General features: G+C 34.3%; 1 protein-coding gene across 5 annotated transcripts in view; it reads left to right on the forward strand.

The window, feature by feature from the left end:
• LOC113412787 (VPS10 domain-containing receptor SorCS1) overlaps window positions 1–19793 on the forward strand; it is a 432049-nt gene that overhangs the window by 354955 nt on the left and 57301 nt on the right. For all 5 annotated transcript variants that reach the window (XM_087964588.1, XM_087964591.1, XM_087964587.1 and 2 more), the window contains exons 13-17: window positions 2389–2480; window positions 4440–4547; window positions 6700–6817; window positions 10906–11036; window positions 19637–19750. In XM_087964588.1, the coding sequence (XP_087820714.1) occupies window positions 2389–2480; window positions 4440–4547; window positions 6700–6817; window positions 10906–11036; window positions 19637–19750 (563 nt within the window). The remainder of the gene's footprint in view (window positions 1–2388; window positions 2481–4439; window positions 4548–6699; window positions 6818–10905; window positions 11037–19636; window positions 19751–19793) is intronic.

The following is a 19793-nucleotide window of genomic DNA, read 5'->3' on the forward strand; positions in this document are numbered from 1 at the left end:
GAGGCTGAGAGGATAAATAATTATAGAATGTAGATCTGAAGGAATTATCAGAAAAGACGATCCCAGATAGAGGGATCTTCATCTCTTTGATCTAATGAACAAAGACATGAAGGCGGCTTTCTAGTAAATGTATGCGGAATGAGAAAGGGGAATTGAGGAAAACTTGTTCTTGCCTCTATTCTGGGAAAGTAATTGCTCAGTGGTTAGATATATGAGAAAAGCAGAGAGGAAGGCAGGTCAGTGGAAAACATATTTCTGATTAAGAGAAAGAAAGCTGTTGGCTGCTAGAAAGACAATGGAAATATGTCTGCAGAATCTAGATAAGGCATTCAGTTAGAATTCCCCACTAGCATGCTTTATTTCAATGGGTGTTTGCTCATTAAATATTGTTAAATATAGTTAAGTGGACTAATTTCTATGGATTATTATAACTTTAATTATTGTCTCAAAATCTAAAGTTCCATATTTATGCTTGGCAAACTGAGCATAAGTTTTTGAAAAGCTATGTTATGCCATTGACTTTAATCATCCATAAGTAGCAAAATACAACTAGACATAAATCAAATCTAACTGCCAGGTATGCCTTCTCTTCTTTAGTGAACCATTTCTTGATAAGAACAAGAAATAAACAACAATAAAACCAATACATAAGAACATTATCTTGGTTCAAGTGTTAAAGATTTACATGTCTTTCAGGTAGATTAATTTTCAGAATGGCCTATGTTCATATTGATATAACTACAATCTCTTACACAAAGCTAAGAATGAGAATTACTAAATAAAATGTGTTGTTTTCCCCTTGCTTTCCTACTTCCCAAATTAACTCTATATCCATTAACTAAGTATAAGCATTTAAAGAGCTCCAACAATCAGATAATAATATGGACAACAATATGCATGACTCTTGTATATCACTGAATACATTTTAGCAAGTACTTGGCATTTAATTAATATGCAATTACCACCTCATAAACTGAATTCAAGAACATACTTAAGAGAATTAACAAAGCAAAGTGTAAGTGCTCTATTAATACTTATTGAATCTCTTAGACATAAAACATTGGGAGTCCTGTCTATAGGTCTCTAAATATAAATCGAAATGTTTTTATGGTACCAATTAAAATATGTAGTATATCTAAAAAATATGGTTCTGCACAAAATTGAATTAATATCTAAAAAGAATTATTTTAGGAGCATCCAACATTCATATCAAACTTCTTTTGGTGGTGGAATAGAAAAGATATCCTCAAACTGACTATCCTATAAGTACAGGAGAGACAATATTTCTTAAATTTTTAGGCTTTAAAACTGAAACCAGCAAGAATTGGTTCCAAAAAAGTGCTAGATACCACACTTTAATTTTAGATTGGTCTGGAGAAAAGTATTCATGATGATATGTTGTTCACTAAATGAAGTTTGCAAACACATTCCATGCCACATAGATTTCATAAATTATATAGATCTAATCTAAAAGTAAACAAAGCATTTATCACTGTGAGTAGGTTGCTCTAAATTAATCAGAAATAGATGGCCTTTATGCTTCCAAATGTAGACCAAGATTGTATTTCTAGGAATGTGATGAGAACCTCCACTTCTTAAGCAAGACTTTCCAGGGGGAAATTTGAGGTTCAGGCTCCACCTCTTCTCTGAATAACAACTTCTCAGAACAACTGATTGGTTTACCAAAAGGAAATTCCATTTTTGTGGTTGTTAAATCTGCAAGATTTATTTATTTGATTGATATCCCACATTTCTAATCAAATGAATACTTATTAGAGCTATGGTTAGCAAAGTATACAAATGTTGGAATTTACAACATTTTTTTTCATATAACTAGAATTTTCATCTAAGAAAGTTTATATGCTGCAACACATGAAAAATGTATGCATATATATTTTACTGTTTGTGTTTGGCTTGGAAAGCTACAGATAAGGTACCACTAAATGATTAGTAAAAAAAAAAAGAATAATGATTAGGTCATTGTTCAATAACTGTAAACCTTTCTTTTGAATAAATTATTACTAATCCTATTCAGGTATCATATTATCTGATATTCTCACCATGTATACATCTATATTGCTAAAGACTTCCATTCTGCAGATGACCAAGCTCCTTTTTTCTTTCCTTCCTTCCTTCCTTCCTTCCTTCCTTCCTTCCTTCCTTCCTTCCTTCCTTCCTTCCTTCCTTCCTTCCTTCCTTCCTTCCTTCCTCTTTTTTTCTAAACAATGAAATAAAATCTTGATCATTCTCATTCCTAACCATATTTTTTTTTGAAGGGGGAACATTAATATGATTAAATTTTTATATACTTATTTATTACAAAAGAAACTTGTCGCCCCTGGGTTCTACATACAAAGGATTCCATTATCTTTTTATGTGTCTCACTAGATCTTTGAAGATGAACACAGCGTCCTTTATCTGGACCAAGGTGGGGTTTTGGTTGCTATGAAACATACATCTCTGCCTATCAGACATCTCTGGTAATTAATGTGACTTCTCTAATTCCATTCATCACAGAGTCCTTCAGTGTGTATTATATGCCATTAGCTGTTGGATTGTGACCAAACTTTTTACTAAGTGCCAGGATATGTCAATTAAACAAATGAGCATGCTACCTCTTTTTCATCCCAATAAAACTATATCTGCATTTTATACATACAATTTTTGACAAACAAAACACTTGCAGGGCAATATTATAATCTACATTAGTATTAAGAAGTTGCATTGTTTTGTTCTAGCTGAAGTTTAGGAAATTTAGCTGCAGTTTAGAAAAATATAAAGAACACTGAAGGTTTAACCCTCTTGGAATAGAAGAATAAGAAAAGAAAGTACAAGAAGAAACTAAAAAAAGAACATGGTGTAAATATTCACGTTGGGGAAAAACAAATATTTTTTTTTTTAAAAAAAGTAGTAACCAAGGACAAATGTAACCAGAAAAAGTGCAGATTCTATACGGAAGAGCACATTTTGATATCAATGCAACTGAACTTATTTTGTTCCTATACTAGGTGTTTCTAACATGGGTGAGTTTTAAAAAAAGCTTCTTTAAAGGGATACTGTGATTGTTCTCCCGTACTTTCAAGAGCATCTCTTTGAAACCATTAGTAAAATATGTACAGTTCTAGAATTTATGATTTGCCATGGAACCAATGTGACAGGATCTCAAGTGGATGGTTGTATCTACAATTACTAAGTGTGAGATCAGTTGTAGTCCTAATTCTGAGTTATTGTCAGTATTCATACATTTCTGAACATTTATTTATCTCCATTATTGTAGTAGCTATGATATATAAAAATACATATGGAATGGGTTTCTTATCTGACTTTAAATCTATTGTATCATACATAAAAAGGTATTTTTATATTAAAGATATTCTAGGCAAAGAATTGTTCCTCTGTCACTTTGACATCTGTTATTATACTTCTAGTGTACTTCACAATTCCACATTCTACAATTTTAGCATGATATTCATGTCCTCCAGTGGTGATCCTCCACTGCTGAACTACAGTTTTCCAAAGCCCACATATCACGAGAGAACTTAGTAGCTGTAATTCAATAACCACAACCTTGCATTATCCACTTCCAATCATTCCTAAGAGTGTGTCAACACTTGTTATGTATGCCTTTGGGTGTCCTGTTTTTTAAATGCTTTCTTTTTGTGTCCTATTTTTAATATGTTGATAATGATAGTTTCATTCTAAGGCTTTCCAAATTAGGGAAATTATGCTTAATATGCCTGCAATATATAAGAATAATATTAGATGATTTATGTTCAGCTTTTGCCATTTATCTGCATTTAATTCCATTTCTTCCATTTGCTTTAACATTCTAATACAGATAGTCCTTGACTTACAACCACTATTGAGCCCAAAATTTCTGTTGTTAAGTAAGACATTTGTTAAGCCAGTTTTGCCCCATTTTACGACCTTTATTGCCACAGTTGTTAAGTGAATTCCGGCAATTGATAAGTTAATAACGAGTTGTTAAGTGAATCTAGCTTCCTCATTGACTTTGCTTGTCAGAAGGTCCCAAAAGATGATCACATGACTTTGGCTTACAACAATGGTCATAAATATGGAACCAGTTACAAAGCATCTGAATTTTGGTCACATGATCATGGAGATGCTACAAAGGTCATAACTGTGAAAAACAGTCAGCCACATTTTTCAGTGTCACTGTAACTTCGAATGGTCACTAAACAAACTGTTGTAATTCGAGGACTACCTGAACTTTCAAAATACATGCCATTATATATGTGAACATTACACAAAATAACACATAGGAATATATAGTTCTTAGGGAGATTGTGTGTCCTTAAAACAGCTTTTCTTTATTATTCTTTATTTATTGTAATCTATTATGAAAAGTTATTTATAACATAGAAATAAATTATTTTTATTTCTTCTGTTACTGTTTTCTTTTGCTTTTTTATCACCAGGTTAAGTTTTGATGAAGGAAGATCTTGGAGCAAGTACAGTTTCACCTCCATCCCGCTTTTTGTTGATGGGGTTTTGGGAGAGCCTGGAGAAGAGACTTTAATAATGACGTGAGTAGATATTATTTATTTTTATTTATTTAGAAAATTTATATTGCTGCCTACTTGCACATGGCAACTCAAGGTGGCTTACAAGCAGGGGTAGGATTCAAAATTTTTAACAACAGGTTCTGTGGCGCGGCTTAGTTGGTGGGCATGGCTTGGTGGTCATGTTATTGGCTGGGTGTCGCCAACTCAATATCACTCACATTGAGGCACGCATCTCCTCGCCTGACCTCTCATGACTGTGGAGATGCTGCAACAGTTTTAAGTGTGAAAAGTGGTCATGTCACTTTTTTCAATTGTAACTTTGAATGGTCACTCCACACAAGCAAAGTACCAGCAAAGGAAGGGAAAAAATTCCAGAGAAGTTCCTGAGAACCAAGAATACCAAGAATGTAATAAGGGTTAACAGAGAGGCAGTTTCTATAAGCAAACCCAGAATGTTTCCTTCCTGTCTTCCTTACAGAATTAGGCCAGTAATTTCTTCTAACAACCAGTTCTCTGAACTGCTTAGAATGTTAACAACCAGTTCTAGCGAATAGGTGCGAACTGGTAGAATCCCACCCCTGCTTACAAGGACATCAAAACACAATATAAAAGAAATAAAAATAAAAAAATAAAAAAAAAATTAATAAAATAATAACTCCCCAACCTGGTGACCACACACATTCACACCAGCCATTTAATGGGCTCCATTTTGCTCTGAGTTCCCCAGTCCCCTTGGCATTATTAAATAGGTAAATCTCACACGAAATAACAACAATAAAGTCCATTCTATTGTTATTAAATATAGGATATCTAATAGATGAAATATCATTTGTAATCTAGGAATATAAATAGAATGTGAAGTGTTACACTGATTACGTCAATATAAGAGATGGTATTCAGCAGGTTCTGACATTTCTGGTGAACAGTAGAAATTTTGAGTATTTGGAGAACTGGTAGCAGAAATTTTGAGTAGTTCGGAGAACCAGCAAATACCACCTCTGACTGGCTCCACCCCTATTCTCTATTCTCTACTTCCCGAGTCTCAGCTGATTAGCTGGGTCTTCTTTGGTTGCCCTGCATAGGAGAACGGAGCTGGAAAGCAAGTTAGTGGGGTGGGGAGGGAATGGGGATTTTACAGTATCCTTCCCCTACAATGCCCACAAAACCACACCCACAAAACCACACCACACCCACCAAGCCACTGCCACAGAACCAATAGTAAAAAAAATTGAATCCTACCACTGGTCAATATGATTCTTGTGCACTCTTTAGTAGGATTTTGCAGATACAAAAATTGATGGGGATTTTGGGGGGGTTACGATTCAAGCAAAGGACCTCTTTGGATATGAACTTGCAAAGAAGGAAAGAGGTGCCTCTCTTCAGCACATCAGATGTACTTCACTGCCTTACCATGTGGATGCACATAAGCCCAGTCTGTAAAACAAAATAGCCTATTTCAGCAATTCTCTCCTGTCTTGAACTTTAACCATATTGAAGTAGAGCTACTTGCATCTGTGAGACGAAGCACCAAAGTAGATTGTGGTTGATTTATGGTACATAACATAATGCTTAATTTTTCATCAAGTATTAAGTAACTGAAAGTTTATCCACTAATTTCTGTTAATAAATAGATATGTGCATGAGTATGTGTGGGTGGGTGTTTATGTGTAATGTTGAAAGAAAAATTACGCTGCTTTTATTATTGCTATATTTGATTACTGAAGTTTTAATTTGTTCAACTTCATGCAGCCAGTTCCAAAAGAATAATCACCATCTACATCAATAATACTGATCAGCAATTTATAAATATTGTAAATAAATGAAAAAATAAATACATAAATAATACTTGTATTTTGATTTCCTGCCTTCTTGCCTTCCTTCCTTCCTTCCTAGAAATCCCACTTTCTATATACTAGCCATCTATGTTCATAATTAAACCTGTAACTTACAATATCATTTGAAAGCTGTTATTATAATTGGAATGTATCGCTAAAGAGAGATTGGAAGCTTTTTTATGATTAAGGCCACAATCCTGTATACACCAGAAAAGCCCCTTTTTTTTACTAGGGCCATAATTTGTAAGGAGATATGTATAGAATTATATTCGTTTCATTTTGTTGATCTGTTAAAATAATTGTCTGCTACTATTGTAATCATTCGATGTTTTATTCAGTGTTTTTGGACACTTCAGCCATCGTTCTGAGTGGCAGTTGGTAAAAGTGGATTACAAGTCCATTTTTGATAGACGCTGTGCAGAAGATGATTATCGACCCTGGCAGCTTCACAGCCAGGTAAAAAGTCTGACCTAGAATTGAACTGAAATTAATATAATAATTAATTAAAAAGTTGGGAATCAACCTAATTTATTGCTTCAAAATCATTGAATTCACTATCTATTCACACTTTGGTATACATTCTACCTGCAACTAGTAAACATTTATGGTGAAAGGTAAAACTTGAATTTTTTTTTAAAAAGGCTTCATACTTCATTGTTTTGAACTGAATGGTGAATTCTCTCCCTCCCCACCTATTTTAAAAGACAAGGAAGTACAGAAATAGAAAAAGAGCTGGTCCCAAGGCCAGACCAAAAAAGCTATCTCTGCAGTGTTCAGTTCAGTTTCTGGACAGAAAACAATGTCTTCCTCTCTTTAAAATGTGCAATCTTGGAATAGTTCACTTTTTAAAACAATGTGTTCAATGTCCTAGTTTCTCTGTGTCACCTGCCATCCTTGCAAACCAAAATAACGTTCAATTCAAAAGAATTTAATCTAGTCACACTGTTACACTAGACACTGGTTAACGGCACTAATTAAGAATCAGTTCAACGTTAATTTGACTGTTGTCAGGGTCTTAATCCTTCTTGTTTGGGAATCTACATGTTATTTTCTCAAGTTTAGCTGGCTGAGACATGGAAAGTTCATAGGCCCTGAAATGAGATTGCTACTGAACAACAAAACATTTTCTGTGTTATGGACAGCACTATTTGAAACTACCTAATTACTTGGAAAGCCGCATCACATCCATTAAATTTACAAGAGTATAGAATTTCTAGGCTCTGTCACCTCACTTTTTTTTTCTTTTCTTTTTTTAAACAAATTTTATTAATTTTAAAGACAAACAAATCATCATTGACCATTACATACTTAAACCTTTTTCCATTATAAATTTTACAAGTCAAATAAAACCTTATTTTATACAATATAATTCTATTTTAACCCATTTCCATATGAGCATACAAATGCCTCTTATCCAATTTCTCTTTATTTCTCTTTACTCTTATTCAATCTTATTCAATTTCACTATTATTATTTCATCTATTTCTTTCTGACTTGGTTACCATTATTGTCATTCTATATTTCTGCAAGGTTTTATTAATTCTCCCAAAAACATAAACACACAACACACAAACATATAAAAAATCTTTTAGGAAAGTAACTTGGCCCCAGGTACCTCTCTCTACATGAACTTCAATTATATTCATGCTCATCTTACATATCATTACCTATTTTATTTACCATTCTATATCTTCTATATTAGCTTCTCCACACATTTCAATCTTCTAAATTCTATTTTATTTAATCCATCTTAATTTAAGTCATTATATTTGTATCTTTTGTCCATTCTTTATTATCCCCCTGTCTCATTCCTTATAATAAAAAAAAAGAATTTCTCCTGAAATCACTAATCAGAGTATGATGCCTTTCTGTCTTCCCCCTAAATTAATTAGATTAACATTTAAAATAACACCTAATACCCGATCTGATTCTGCTTGGTACATTCTATCTTCTTAATTTTTTGTTTTTTAATAAAAAATAATAATAAATCCAAAATGATTAAATACATAGTTAAATAGTAGATCTAAATATTAAATCTTATAATATTCCCATTGCCTTTTCCAAAAACAAATGCTACTATAATAATAATAATACCACAAACATATTAAACTCTTTAATTAAAACTCAATATTCTAAACATTCCCTTTAATATTTTATTAAATTTTAAAATCAATCATTTCTAAGCATTTCAACATTTTAATCTCTTATCAACTCTTAAACCATTCTAATTTTCTATTTCTAATACAAATGCTACAATACCATCTTATGTACCTTGCAAAATCTTTTTTTAAAAAAATTGTACTTTACCCTTTGTCCCTAAAAAAGATTCCTCTTTTCCCATCTAATTTCAAAACTTTGTGGCTTTTCTCCACCTTTCTTTCTTTCTTCCCCCACCAGACCTTCCTAACCCCCCTTCTCCTAGTCTCTGCCTTTGCCTTGCTGGCTTCCCTTCTCTGTTGTGTTCCTTTTTTCTTTTGTTTACTATCATTATATTGATTTTGCACCTCATTTTTCTCTTTCTTAAGTGCTTTTTTAAGTCTTAAGTCCTTCATTTTCCTTCCTTTCTTCCTTCCTTCCTTCTTAGTTAAATGTTGAAATTCATTAAAGATGGCTTCTTCTTCTTCTTCTTCATCTTCGTCTTCGTCTTCTGCTGCCTCCATCTGTTGTAGTGTTTGTTGATAGTTAACAAGCACCATTTCTAAAAAAAAGGAAGGCTTCTTTCACACCATCTTTACCATCTGTTTTTGCTTGCTCATATTCTTTTCTCAGCTCCTCAACAAAAAAAGCCATTATAAATCTTTTCTTTTCCTTTTTTTCCCCCTCTTTCTTCCTGCACCAACCAGGATATTTCAAAAAATAAAATAAAAAATAGAACAATCCCAAAGTCCTCAATCAATCCAAGTCAAGACAAAGTTCTCACTTTCTCTTCCTGGGGTAGTATCAATCAAAAAAAGAAAGTCCAAATCTGTATCTTAGAGCCTTATTAAAATTATATTCTAGTCTTCAAATTCTTAAGGCATCTCCTCCAACAAACTCTTAACATATGAATATATTTTCTGTCCTCTCCCTTCCCACTTATCACATAAAGTTAGTTTTTAGCTGAAAAAGACAGGTTTCTCAATATCCACTTATTGATTCCGTAGGGAAGGAGAGTAAACTTTCCTTTCAGCACCTCAAAATTGCCGCTTAATTTCTCTTGTGGAAAGAATCATTCAAAAAGCCATAATTTCCAGGAATTGTATTAAATGTGTCTTAGAGTCCTGGGTCTACCAAAAAAACTTTCACTCTCAATGACTTTCTCCTCTTCCTCCTGCGCATTCTTACCCGGCTGCTGGCTTCTTTGTGGCGGCCATTACAGACCGCCGCTGCACCGTCTTGGGAAAAGGGGGTTCTGCCGGCCGGGAAGGGGGTCTGCAACACCCCCAAACCCCTCTCCGGATCCCCCCTATCTTCAGCTACCCCTGCAGGGTAGCCTTAGCTCTGAACCCGTCCGGATCGGAGCACCAAAAGCGGCTAGCGCAGCAGGGATCGCTCTGTATCGCGAATTCCTGCCACTCGCGAAGCCGACAAACCGGAAGTCCCTCACTTTTTTTTTTTAAAGGCAGCTTCAATCTTATAAAAGATGGCTAGGAGCTTTATAACCAGGTAAGGACAAGTAGCTTGGATAACATATTGAGCTTGGAGCTTGAAATCAGCAGAATTCATGACTGTTTGACATTAGAAAGCTCCCGGTCATCTCTTGAAAAATTGAGGCTGCCTTTAAAAAAAAAAGTTGCTTACTTTTTATTTGATAGAATTTTGGTCAAATTACTAAAACCTCGTTTCTGTACTGTATGTGCTGTGTTTTATTTCAGGGGGTCTCACTCCAGGGAGTATGTGGGTGGAAGTTTTTTTCATCTGATATAGGAATGGGAAAGGTATAAATCTAGGCTCATATTTTTTGCTCTTAGTCATACATATATAGTAGGTAGTCCTTGACTTGCAACCATTCATTTAGCAACCTTTTGAAGTTATAATTGCACTGTAAAAATTGAACCTTGCACTTATGACCACTGCAGTGCCTGCACAGTGACATGAATCAAAATTTGGGTACTTGGCAATGTCTTTATGAGGGTTGCAGCATTCTGAGGTCACATGATCAACATTTTCAACCTCACCATCTGCTTCCAATAAACAAAGTCAGGGGGGGGGAGCTATTATTCACTTAACAACTGTGTGATTTACTTAATAACTACAGTGATTAGCATTGCAGGGTGAAAAGTTTTTGTAAAATTGGGCACAATTCACTTAACAACTACCTTGACTAATAATGAAAATTCTAATCCCAATTATCTGCACACAAGTATTTCTTTGCCATTATAGTCCTACCACCATAATCTTTGTGACACTGACTATATGGCGACTTTGTTCTTACAGTAGAAAAATATGAATGGTCCCCACTGTTTCTTTTTGTGTTAGTGTACCATAATTGTTTGTATTTGTAATTTGCAAAAATATACCTGATCACTGTGGTAAAAGCCCCCTCCCCTCTTTTCTTTACTCAGGGAGAAGCATGCATCATGGGAGCCAAAAGGACTTACAAGAAGCGTAAGTCAGAAAAGAAATGCATGCAAGGCAAGTACGCTGGAGCCATGTCCTCTGAGCCATGTGTCTGCACAGAAGCAGACTTTGACTGGTGAGTTGTGCTTAATAACAAAGAATGAAGTCACAGCTTATATGGATTTTGCTATATAGATGTACATGTAGCCTGATTTTCTCCCAGGGGACAAAAAAATCTACAGATTGGATAGATGGGAATTGTCTTTCTAATTAATGTGGTACCACCTCAGCATATGCTCCTAACATCGGTAAAGTTACAGAACATCCTATATATACTTCATAAATGGTGACATCAAGATTCAGTATTTCATGATATGAATGCATGTTTTGTACCATCTTATGAGTAGGTAACATACTGTTACCAATTCATTTCTACATTAGTGAAGAATAATGCAGAAGTAATCTTGGTGCAATGATACATGTTAATGTTCTCCAAGCACTTGAAAAAGGGCAGCATTAAGGGGATATCAAGCTCTAACCTTTTCATAGCTGTCCAAAAAGGTGCTGTAGGGTAATTGCAACTTAATTCAACTAAATGCAATTACAGGCTTTGTACCCTACAGGTCTCCCATTTATACAAGTACTGTAGTCTCATTTAACATAGTTAGTTTCACTGCAGCCTTTCTTATCAATATAATTCTTCACTCTCCATGATTCCTACATTCAGCTCCTAAATCCTGTTCACTCTGCAATGTTTTATAATATTAGTGACAAGCTATAAGAACAGAATCAAGCATATAATAAGAATTGAACTTTCTGGAAAGCTATACTTTACAGCCTAATTCTGAATTTAATAATTCATCTGTTTACTTCTTTATGCATTTAATCAATTTACATGGTTGCTCAACCCATAATCTGAAAATCTGGGCAACTAACAGAATTAAAGGCTGAAGAAAATCCACCAAGGTGAAAAACAACACAAATAAACATATAATGTAATTAATGCCAACTATAGTCATTCGATTTCCAATCATTACAGAGAGCCTCATTCTAAGAAAGGCCAGGTCTCTGCGATCTTATTGAGGTCATCTGAATCTCTGGGGTTATGCTGCTCCTGAGAAGGAACAGGAACTAAAATTCTGTTCATTAAAAATCAGAATTCAAGATGACTGGAATGTAGATTTCTTAGTCCATCTCAACAAATATTTACTAATAAATCAGTCCAAAATTAAACAGTCCAACCTAACAAAAACAGGAATACAAGTCAAAATAGGCAAGAAAATGGTAAGATACTACCTATATACTCCAGACAAATTCAAATCACCAGGACCAGATGGATTCCAGTCCAGAATTCTGAACGAGCTGGTGGAGGTGATCCTGGAACCACTGGACCAGATCTTTCAAACATCCTGTAGCACTGGGCAACTACTAGAAGCCTGGAAAAGAGCCAATGCCCATCTTCAAAAAATAGAAAAAAAATGGATTCAGGAACCTACAGACTGACGTCAACACCTGGAAAGATCCTGTAAAAGCTAACCAAGCAACAAACATGTGCACACTTAGAAGCAAACAAAGTTATTACTAGAAGTCAATATGGATTTGTCAAAAACAGATGATGCCTGATAAATCTTATTGCATTCTTTGACAGAGTGACTAAATTAGTGAATCAGTGAAATGCTGTAGACATAATATACTTGGAGTTCCATTAGTCATTGAACAAAGTAGACCACAACCTACTGCTTGCTAAGATAGAAAAATGTGGCTTAGATATTTGTAACTGCTGAACCACGACATTCAACATGTCATAATGGAACTACTGTATACCTACATGGAATGTGGTATCCAAGGTTCTGTCTTAGGCCCAATACTCTTCAACATTTAAAAAAAATAGATGAGGGAATAGAAGGGGCACTCATCAAATTTGCAGATGACCCAAACCTGGAGGAAATAGCCAACACTTCAGAAGATAGTCTCAAGAGCCAGCAGTGTGATTCAGCTACCAAAAAAGAAATGCAGTCTTAGGCTGCATCAACAGAAGGATAGAATCAAAATCACATGAAATGTTAGTACCACTTTATACTTATTTGATAAAACCACATTTAAATACTTAGTACAGTTTTAGTCAGCATGATATTAAAAAGATGTTAAGGCTCTAGAAAGAGCAACAAAGATAAGGCCATATGAAGAATGGGTTGCAAGATCTGGGTATGTCTGGTCTAACAAAAAGAAGGACTAGGGATGATATGAATCTGTTAGAGTAGACATACCCAGATCTTGCAAAGGGTATCAACCTATCTTTAAAGCACCTGCAGTAGGACTAGAAGAAATTAATAGCAATGTCTCAAGAAGCAATCCATCCTATAACTAAGAAGAATTTTTTTGACTGTGAGAACAATTAATCAGTGAAAGGGCTTGCCTTCGGAAGTTGTGAATTCTCCTTCACTGGAGATTTTTAAGAAGAGATTGGACACCCATTTGTCTGGAATAGTATAGGGTTTCCTTCTTGAGTATGGGGTTGGACTAGAATTCTTCTGAGGTCCTTTCCAACTCTGTTATTCTATTAATCATTTTTGGTTTTTTTATTAACTAAATTTATTTGCCTTCCATCATATTCCAAAGAGACTCTGGCAATCTGTAGCATTAAAAGTATTAAAAACAAAAGACATATTTCTAAAATGATAAAAATTGAATTACAATCAAAGATAATTTTTTTAGCTTTACATTTTTTAAAAATTCTATTTATTTGTTTTAGTTTTAAAAAATCTTTTTTTAAAAAAATATATATCAAGAATCATGTTTGATTATCACACCAAAAGAAAACCTGACATTGCACTTGCAAGTTTCAGATTTGTCACAAATTCTGGATAAAAGTGTGCAGATTTCCTGTGACAGCAGAATAAGTAATTCTTGAACTGTGTTGAAAGAATTGTATATTAAAGGATAGGAAAGAAAGTAAGTAAAGTTTTTGATTTGTATGCATTGCACACTTTTCACAGCCAGGGGGCAATAGTGTTTCAGGAATGAATGTCACAATGGAAATGGTGCACTTTGTCCCAGGAATAATATATCCTAGCAACTGCCTAGAAACCAACCCGTATTTATTTAAGTAATAAATGGATTACACAGTGACATATATGTTATTAAAGAATTTATTTGCTAGATTTTCATGGACTTTATTCCAGCATGAATGTGATTATTCCAGAAACTGATCAAGTATTTGTTTTTTTAAGAAAAAAGATAAGTCTCGATTAACATGCAAATACATCATCGTTGTTGTTGTGATCATTCTGTGTGAATTCTATTTTCTCTAACGTAGTCATTTTTAATGCAATTTTACATGACATTCATTTCTGAAGCATTTTTTTTCATCAGATAAATGCATTACAAGGTTTGGAGAAGTACTGAATAAATGGATAATTGTGATCCAGAGAACACAGTCATTCCATGGATACAAATTAGGTTAAAACACAACTTGAACATAACTCTCCCCATCAGTACATAATGCATCAATGTTCTTCGACAAGAAAGAAAATTTCATTTCTAATTTAATAATTAGGTAAAACAATTTTCAACTAAAACAATAGGATTTCATTAAAACCAAAATCCTAATAATCCCACAAGGAGAAAAAAAACGGGATCCAAAAACACATACAATGTAAGGGCTGTATTAGCCAACATGGAGGACAGAGATGCAGAAAAATAGCAGAGCCTATCACTTGCAGCCAGAATACACAGTGAAAACTCCTTCATCTCACAGCAAACAGCAACCACAATTTCAGTTGGCAAACTGAACATCCTAGGCAAATCCAAATGCCAAAGAATTCCCGGAAACTTGGCATTCAGACAAATTAGTCATTTTTAGACACATGTAAATAAATATTTACACATTGTTCAGAAGAGGCAATAAAAAACTAAGAAGGAAACAAAAAGGCCGGAGTATATCATTTTCAGCATAAACACACATATAAACTGGGATTATGCTATATGGATAAACAATCAAGCAGAAAACCATACCCCAGTAACACTGGCAGGATGGGAGGGGAGCAAATCCCACACTCACCAGCACTGATGATGTTATCTTTTGGAGTAAAGAAACATTTGCAAGCAAACAAGAACCAAGGATTCTGCAGTTCAACCCTGAGCTACTTAAATTCTCTAATATTAGAATTTCATTAAGGCCTACTCTTACATTCTAATACAGATTGTCTATTTTATTTCTCCATTCTTTTAAAATTAATATTAAAATGTATATCTGTGTGACATATAATATGAAGGCTTGGATTAAAAACTGGAAAAAGATGGGAAATCATATGCATACCCCTTAACAAACTTTCCAGGTTCAATTTATGGTCAGTCACTTCTTCACTCATTCAAAGTCTATTGAAACATATAGATCTTGTAGGCCTCCCATAGCTTTTTCAGGTAGGTACAGATAGAGCAAACCAAACGCATAATAACCTTGATTAACAACTGAGATATATTGTAATTAGAGACACATATAACTTTTTCTTCACCGAACACTGAGGCACATAATGTTCTTTCTCATAAACTTGCTCTTTATTTTCTTCTTCCAATTTACTTTATGTATTCCTTCTGATTTCTTTGTAACTTCTTCAAGCTCTTAGCAGAAATTCCATCCTGCTCTCCATGTTTTCTCCTAAATTTCTCAGTGTTCACCACATTTGCACATAATCATTTCCATTCCTTACTCTGTCCCTAGTTGCTCCACTAATCCTTATTTTTGTAGTTTTCTCCTTTTTGACCTGTTTTATTTTTTCCTCCACATTCTTTACTTTCCTTCTCACATTTCAATAGCTTTCCTAAGATTTCATAGATCTATTTCTAAAGTGAACTCTGATATCTTTAATGGGTAAATTCTGATATCTTAGAGCAATGCAGTCCACCTATCATTGTCAGTCTCTGATTTCATTTGACAACAATTTTTTTTCAAAAGTTTTGCTTCTTGAAATACTTTTTGGTGATTATAATAGATCCCTTCAAACTAAACATCAATATAATTTTGTAATCTTGACAAATACAAAATTAATTTAATGTCTATAATGTATTTAACATATCACATAATATTTCTGACTTGCTGCATGAGTTGAACAGGGCCAAAAATGTTTTGCTGATGATTTTTGTTTGTACTTGGTGTCCAATGCATGTTGCCTTAGTATCCAACAACTGTCAGCCAGCATTGAGAATATCCAGTTGTCCTGATATCCTTTTTCCATTGTGCCAATGTCCTGGTGAAAACTTTCACAGTGTTTGTCAATAATTTCATCTAGATTTTCATGAAAAAGTCCAAGTGTGAATCTTCAGTGTCATGTTCTAGTTATATGATCTTATATGCAGTAAGAAGTTTGTCAACCAGCTAAAAGTAGTTTGATTATATGTTATGACCATAATGGAGACTGCCCATTATGGTAATGTCATAACAGTCATAAAACAGATCAGTCAAATGACCAGCACAATTTTACAACCTTTTTGTGTGTGTGTTGGCCATGAAAAAAAATGCTGTGATTTTGCTGAAAACTGAAAGTGCTGCTTTTTGGCAAATATGTCATGTCATTGATGTCACATCATTATATATGCTTCAAATGGTCATAAATGTAGCTGTATTGATGAGAGCCTGAAGTGTGGGTCATGTAATGCAAGGAGGGGGACAACCATCAGAACTTTGTATCCGGGTAATAAGTTTCCTTTTTCAGGTCCATTGTAACTTTGAACATTCACTAAGTGACCAGTCAGAAGTTAAGAACTACCTGTAGTGTATTAGAAGCCTATATATCTGTGATTTGTGAACATAATTATTAAGTTTCCCTCAAAGGGGAACATAATCATAACTTGGGAATAGAAACTGAGGTTGGCAGGAAAATCACTTTAACATTTCCTGGAATATGAAAAAAAAAAACCTCAAATGGAAGGATGCTAACGTAAATTTTCATTAGTTGATTGAGATAGGTCTGAAGAAACACCATTCAGAATTCATAATGTTGTTTACAATACTAATATTCCTAGCATGTGATGTACTTTTCAGAAATTAATTATATAGTCCTAAGGTGCTATTATATAATGTGGCATATTGATGTACATGGGCATATTGGGAACACAGTATGAAAAGATGTGGAGATTGTGTCCTATCCCTGTGAAATTTCAGATATGAATTGAATATTCTTTTAAAACCACATGACTAAAAAAGCTGATAGCAAGATTTGGGAATGGCTTCCCTTAATAGGGCACAAACACACACACACACACACACAAAGAGAGAGAGACACACACATACACACAGACAGAGAAAGAGGGAGACAGAGAGAAAGAGAAAGAGAGAGAAAAGGAGAAAGAGAATATGAGAGAGACAGAGAAAGAGAATACGAGAGAGAGAAGCATATAATGTATACATTGGTTTCAGCCTGTCACAAAATCAAAATCAAAATATGCCTTTACCAGATGCTTGGATATAATGCAGCCACTCTGGATGTGCTCCACTCCCCTGCTCAGATTTTAACAGTCATTTTCATCCTCTGCTGCTCCAGATGATGATAGGTGCATTGTGCCTACAGGTAGGCAGCAATTTGTCACAAGCATCAGTGCTCTGTGTGCAACAGAAAGGAAACAACAAATTCATTAGATTGCATATCTGCAAGGTGAGGAAAAGATACTGATGCCTTTATAATGAAATGCAATGGAGCTGCTGGTGACATTTCTCAGCAGCCTATTTGTGTGTTTGTGTGCTTTTACACTGCCATTCAGGTATACAGATTGATATCACTTATGTCCTAGCATATATAGCTGATTTTGTGGTGGGGGAAAAAATCCATGTACTTTAAGACCAGATCTATAGAAAGTGGAGTGGGTGATTACTATTCTGTGAAACACACACACACCTGTGTGTGTGTGTGTGTGTGTGTGTTTGTTTGTTTGTTTGTTTGAGAGAAATCAGCAATGGGTAAATACCTGAGGCTGACATTATACTGATTTTGCTAGAAGAAGCTTGTTCCAAATCAGTATCTGAGTCCTAAGCCATGAAAAATATCTATGCATATGTATGTAGACAATGGCCCTGGAATTAATGCAGATAGCTCTCAACTGACAACCAAATTTGGAAAAAGAATTTCCATTGCTTATGCTGTGTTAAGTGGCTCACACCCAATCTTATGATCTGTTTTGCCTGGTCGTTAAGCAGGTGTTGCCTGGTTGTTACTGCCGATGTTAAGTGGCACAGTTGTTAAGTGAGTCCAGCCCCCTCATTGACTTTACTTGTCAGGAACCATCTAAGAAGGCTAAAAATGGAAATCATGTCAACCTAGGATGCTGAAAACATTGAAATACATGTTGATTGGTGCCTGAATTTGGATCATATGACCTTGAATGTACAATGACAGTCCTAAGCGTGAGGACCATCCATAAATAATTCCCCCCCCCCCCAGTGTAACTTTGAATGATCACTAAATGAATGGTTGTAAATTGAGGACTACCTGTAACACAAAACTTGGAAAGCGGTTAATCTTGTCAAATCATACAGCTTATGTTTACCCTTTTTAATGGATCCAAGCCCAATCAAAGAATTAAGCAGTCCCTCAGAAAGACTTAAACATTGCTTCTCTTTTCCTAAAAATTGTTCACTAGAGTACATGAAGTATAAACCATACATTCAGATAAAATTCACAAAAAATCTTCCCCCTGTAAAAAGAAAAGCACAAGTAGCATATAAGCATAAATTACTTGTATTACAGGAAATCATGCTCTGTATTTTTGTTATTCTGTATTTTGTAGATGATTTTTTTTTAACTAAATACCTGAACCTTTGAAATGGATACAACATTATCACTTTTTAATTATATTAATACAAAAGAATTTGGCAATACAGACAATTATAGTTTATTGACAATCAGATTCAGAGAAAGCATCATTCATTTATGAATATTTGCTTTCTTCTAGAATATTAAAATGAGTTTTATTATTGATTTAATGATCAAATAGTCTTTATGGTTTCTTTAGTAAGAATAAAAAGTAACTTGGATAATGTTGAATAAGCACATCTACATTTGAAATCAGTTAGGTCTCTTCCTAGTATCAACATATTAGAGACTCAGGATTTTTAAGAAGCAATACAAAATCTAGGATTTTTTAAGCTATTGCTCTCTTCTCCACAACCACAGATGATTATTTTACAGAGATAATTGATCTGCTATTGTAGTATACTGTGCATTTTCTGTTCATGTATGAACTATATCCAGTTTCTGATATTTACAGCAGAACAGGGAAGTACCCTGAAGACTTTATTGAATATTATAAACCATCATAAGCTAAATTGGTGAGACTTGGTTTTAGAATTTGTCTAAGTATAAAATATGTTACAACTGCATGTCAGGAGAAGAAATGACATCAGAATAAAATACTTGTCCAGTGGAATTGACATAATCAAAGCTATTATAAGAAACTTGACAACTTTAAGGTTGTTGTCCAAGTAAGGTCTTGTAGCTGGAAGATTATAGTTTCTTGATCAGAAAGAAAACTAAAATTTCTGATAATTGGGATTATGAATGAATGCCAGATGCCATGGGGAATTTATAGAAAATGCCCAAACATGTGTATCTCTATGTGAAGTAAGTGCATGTGCTTGAAAGAAATCCATATGGTTTTATATGTCAATTTATATTTGAAAAATATATTTCCAATGCAATAATCCACTTGCATATCATCAAAGTAATATTTTTCTTCCCAAACTAGTGATTATGGGTTTGAGCGCCACAGCAATGGCCAGTGTTTGCCAGCTTTTTGGTATAACCCATCATCTTTGTCAAAAGAATGCAGTCTTGGTCAAAGTTATCTCAACAGCACTGGGTAAGTAGTCAAAGCTGTAGTATTTATTTATTTATTTATTTAT

The sequence above is a fragment of the Notechis scutatus genome, chromosome 4 (genome assembly GCF_049901735.1).
Source record: "Notechis scutatus isolate UNSWTSFEM ecotype Mainland chromosome 4, rNotScu1.2, whole genome shotgun sequence".
Lineage (NCBI taxonomy): Eukaryota > Metazoa > Chordata > Lepidosauria > Squamata > Elapidae > Notechis > Notechis scutatus.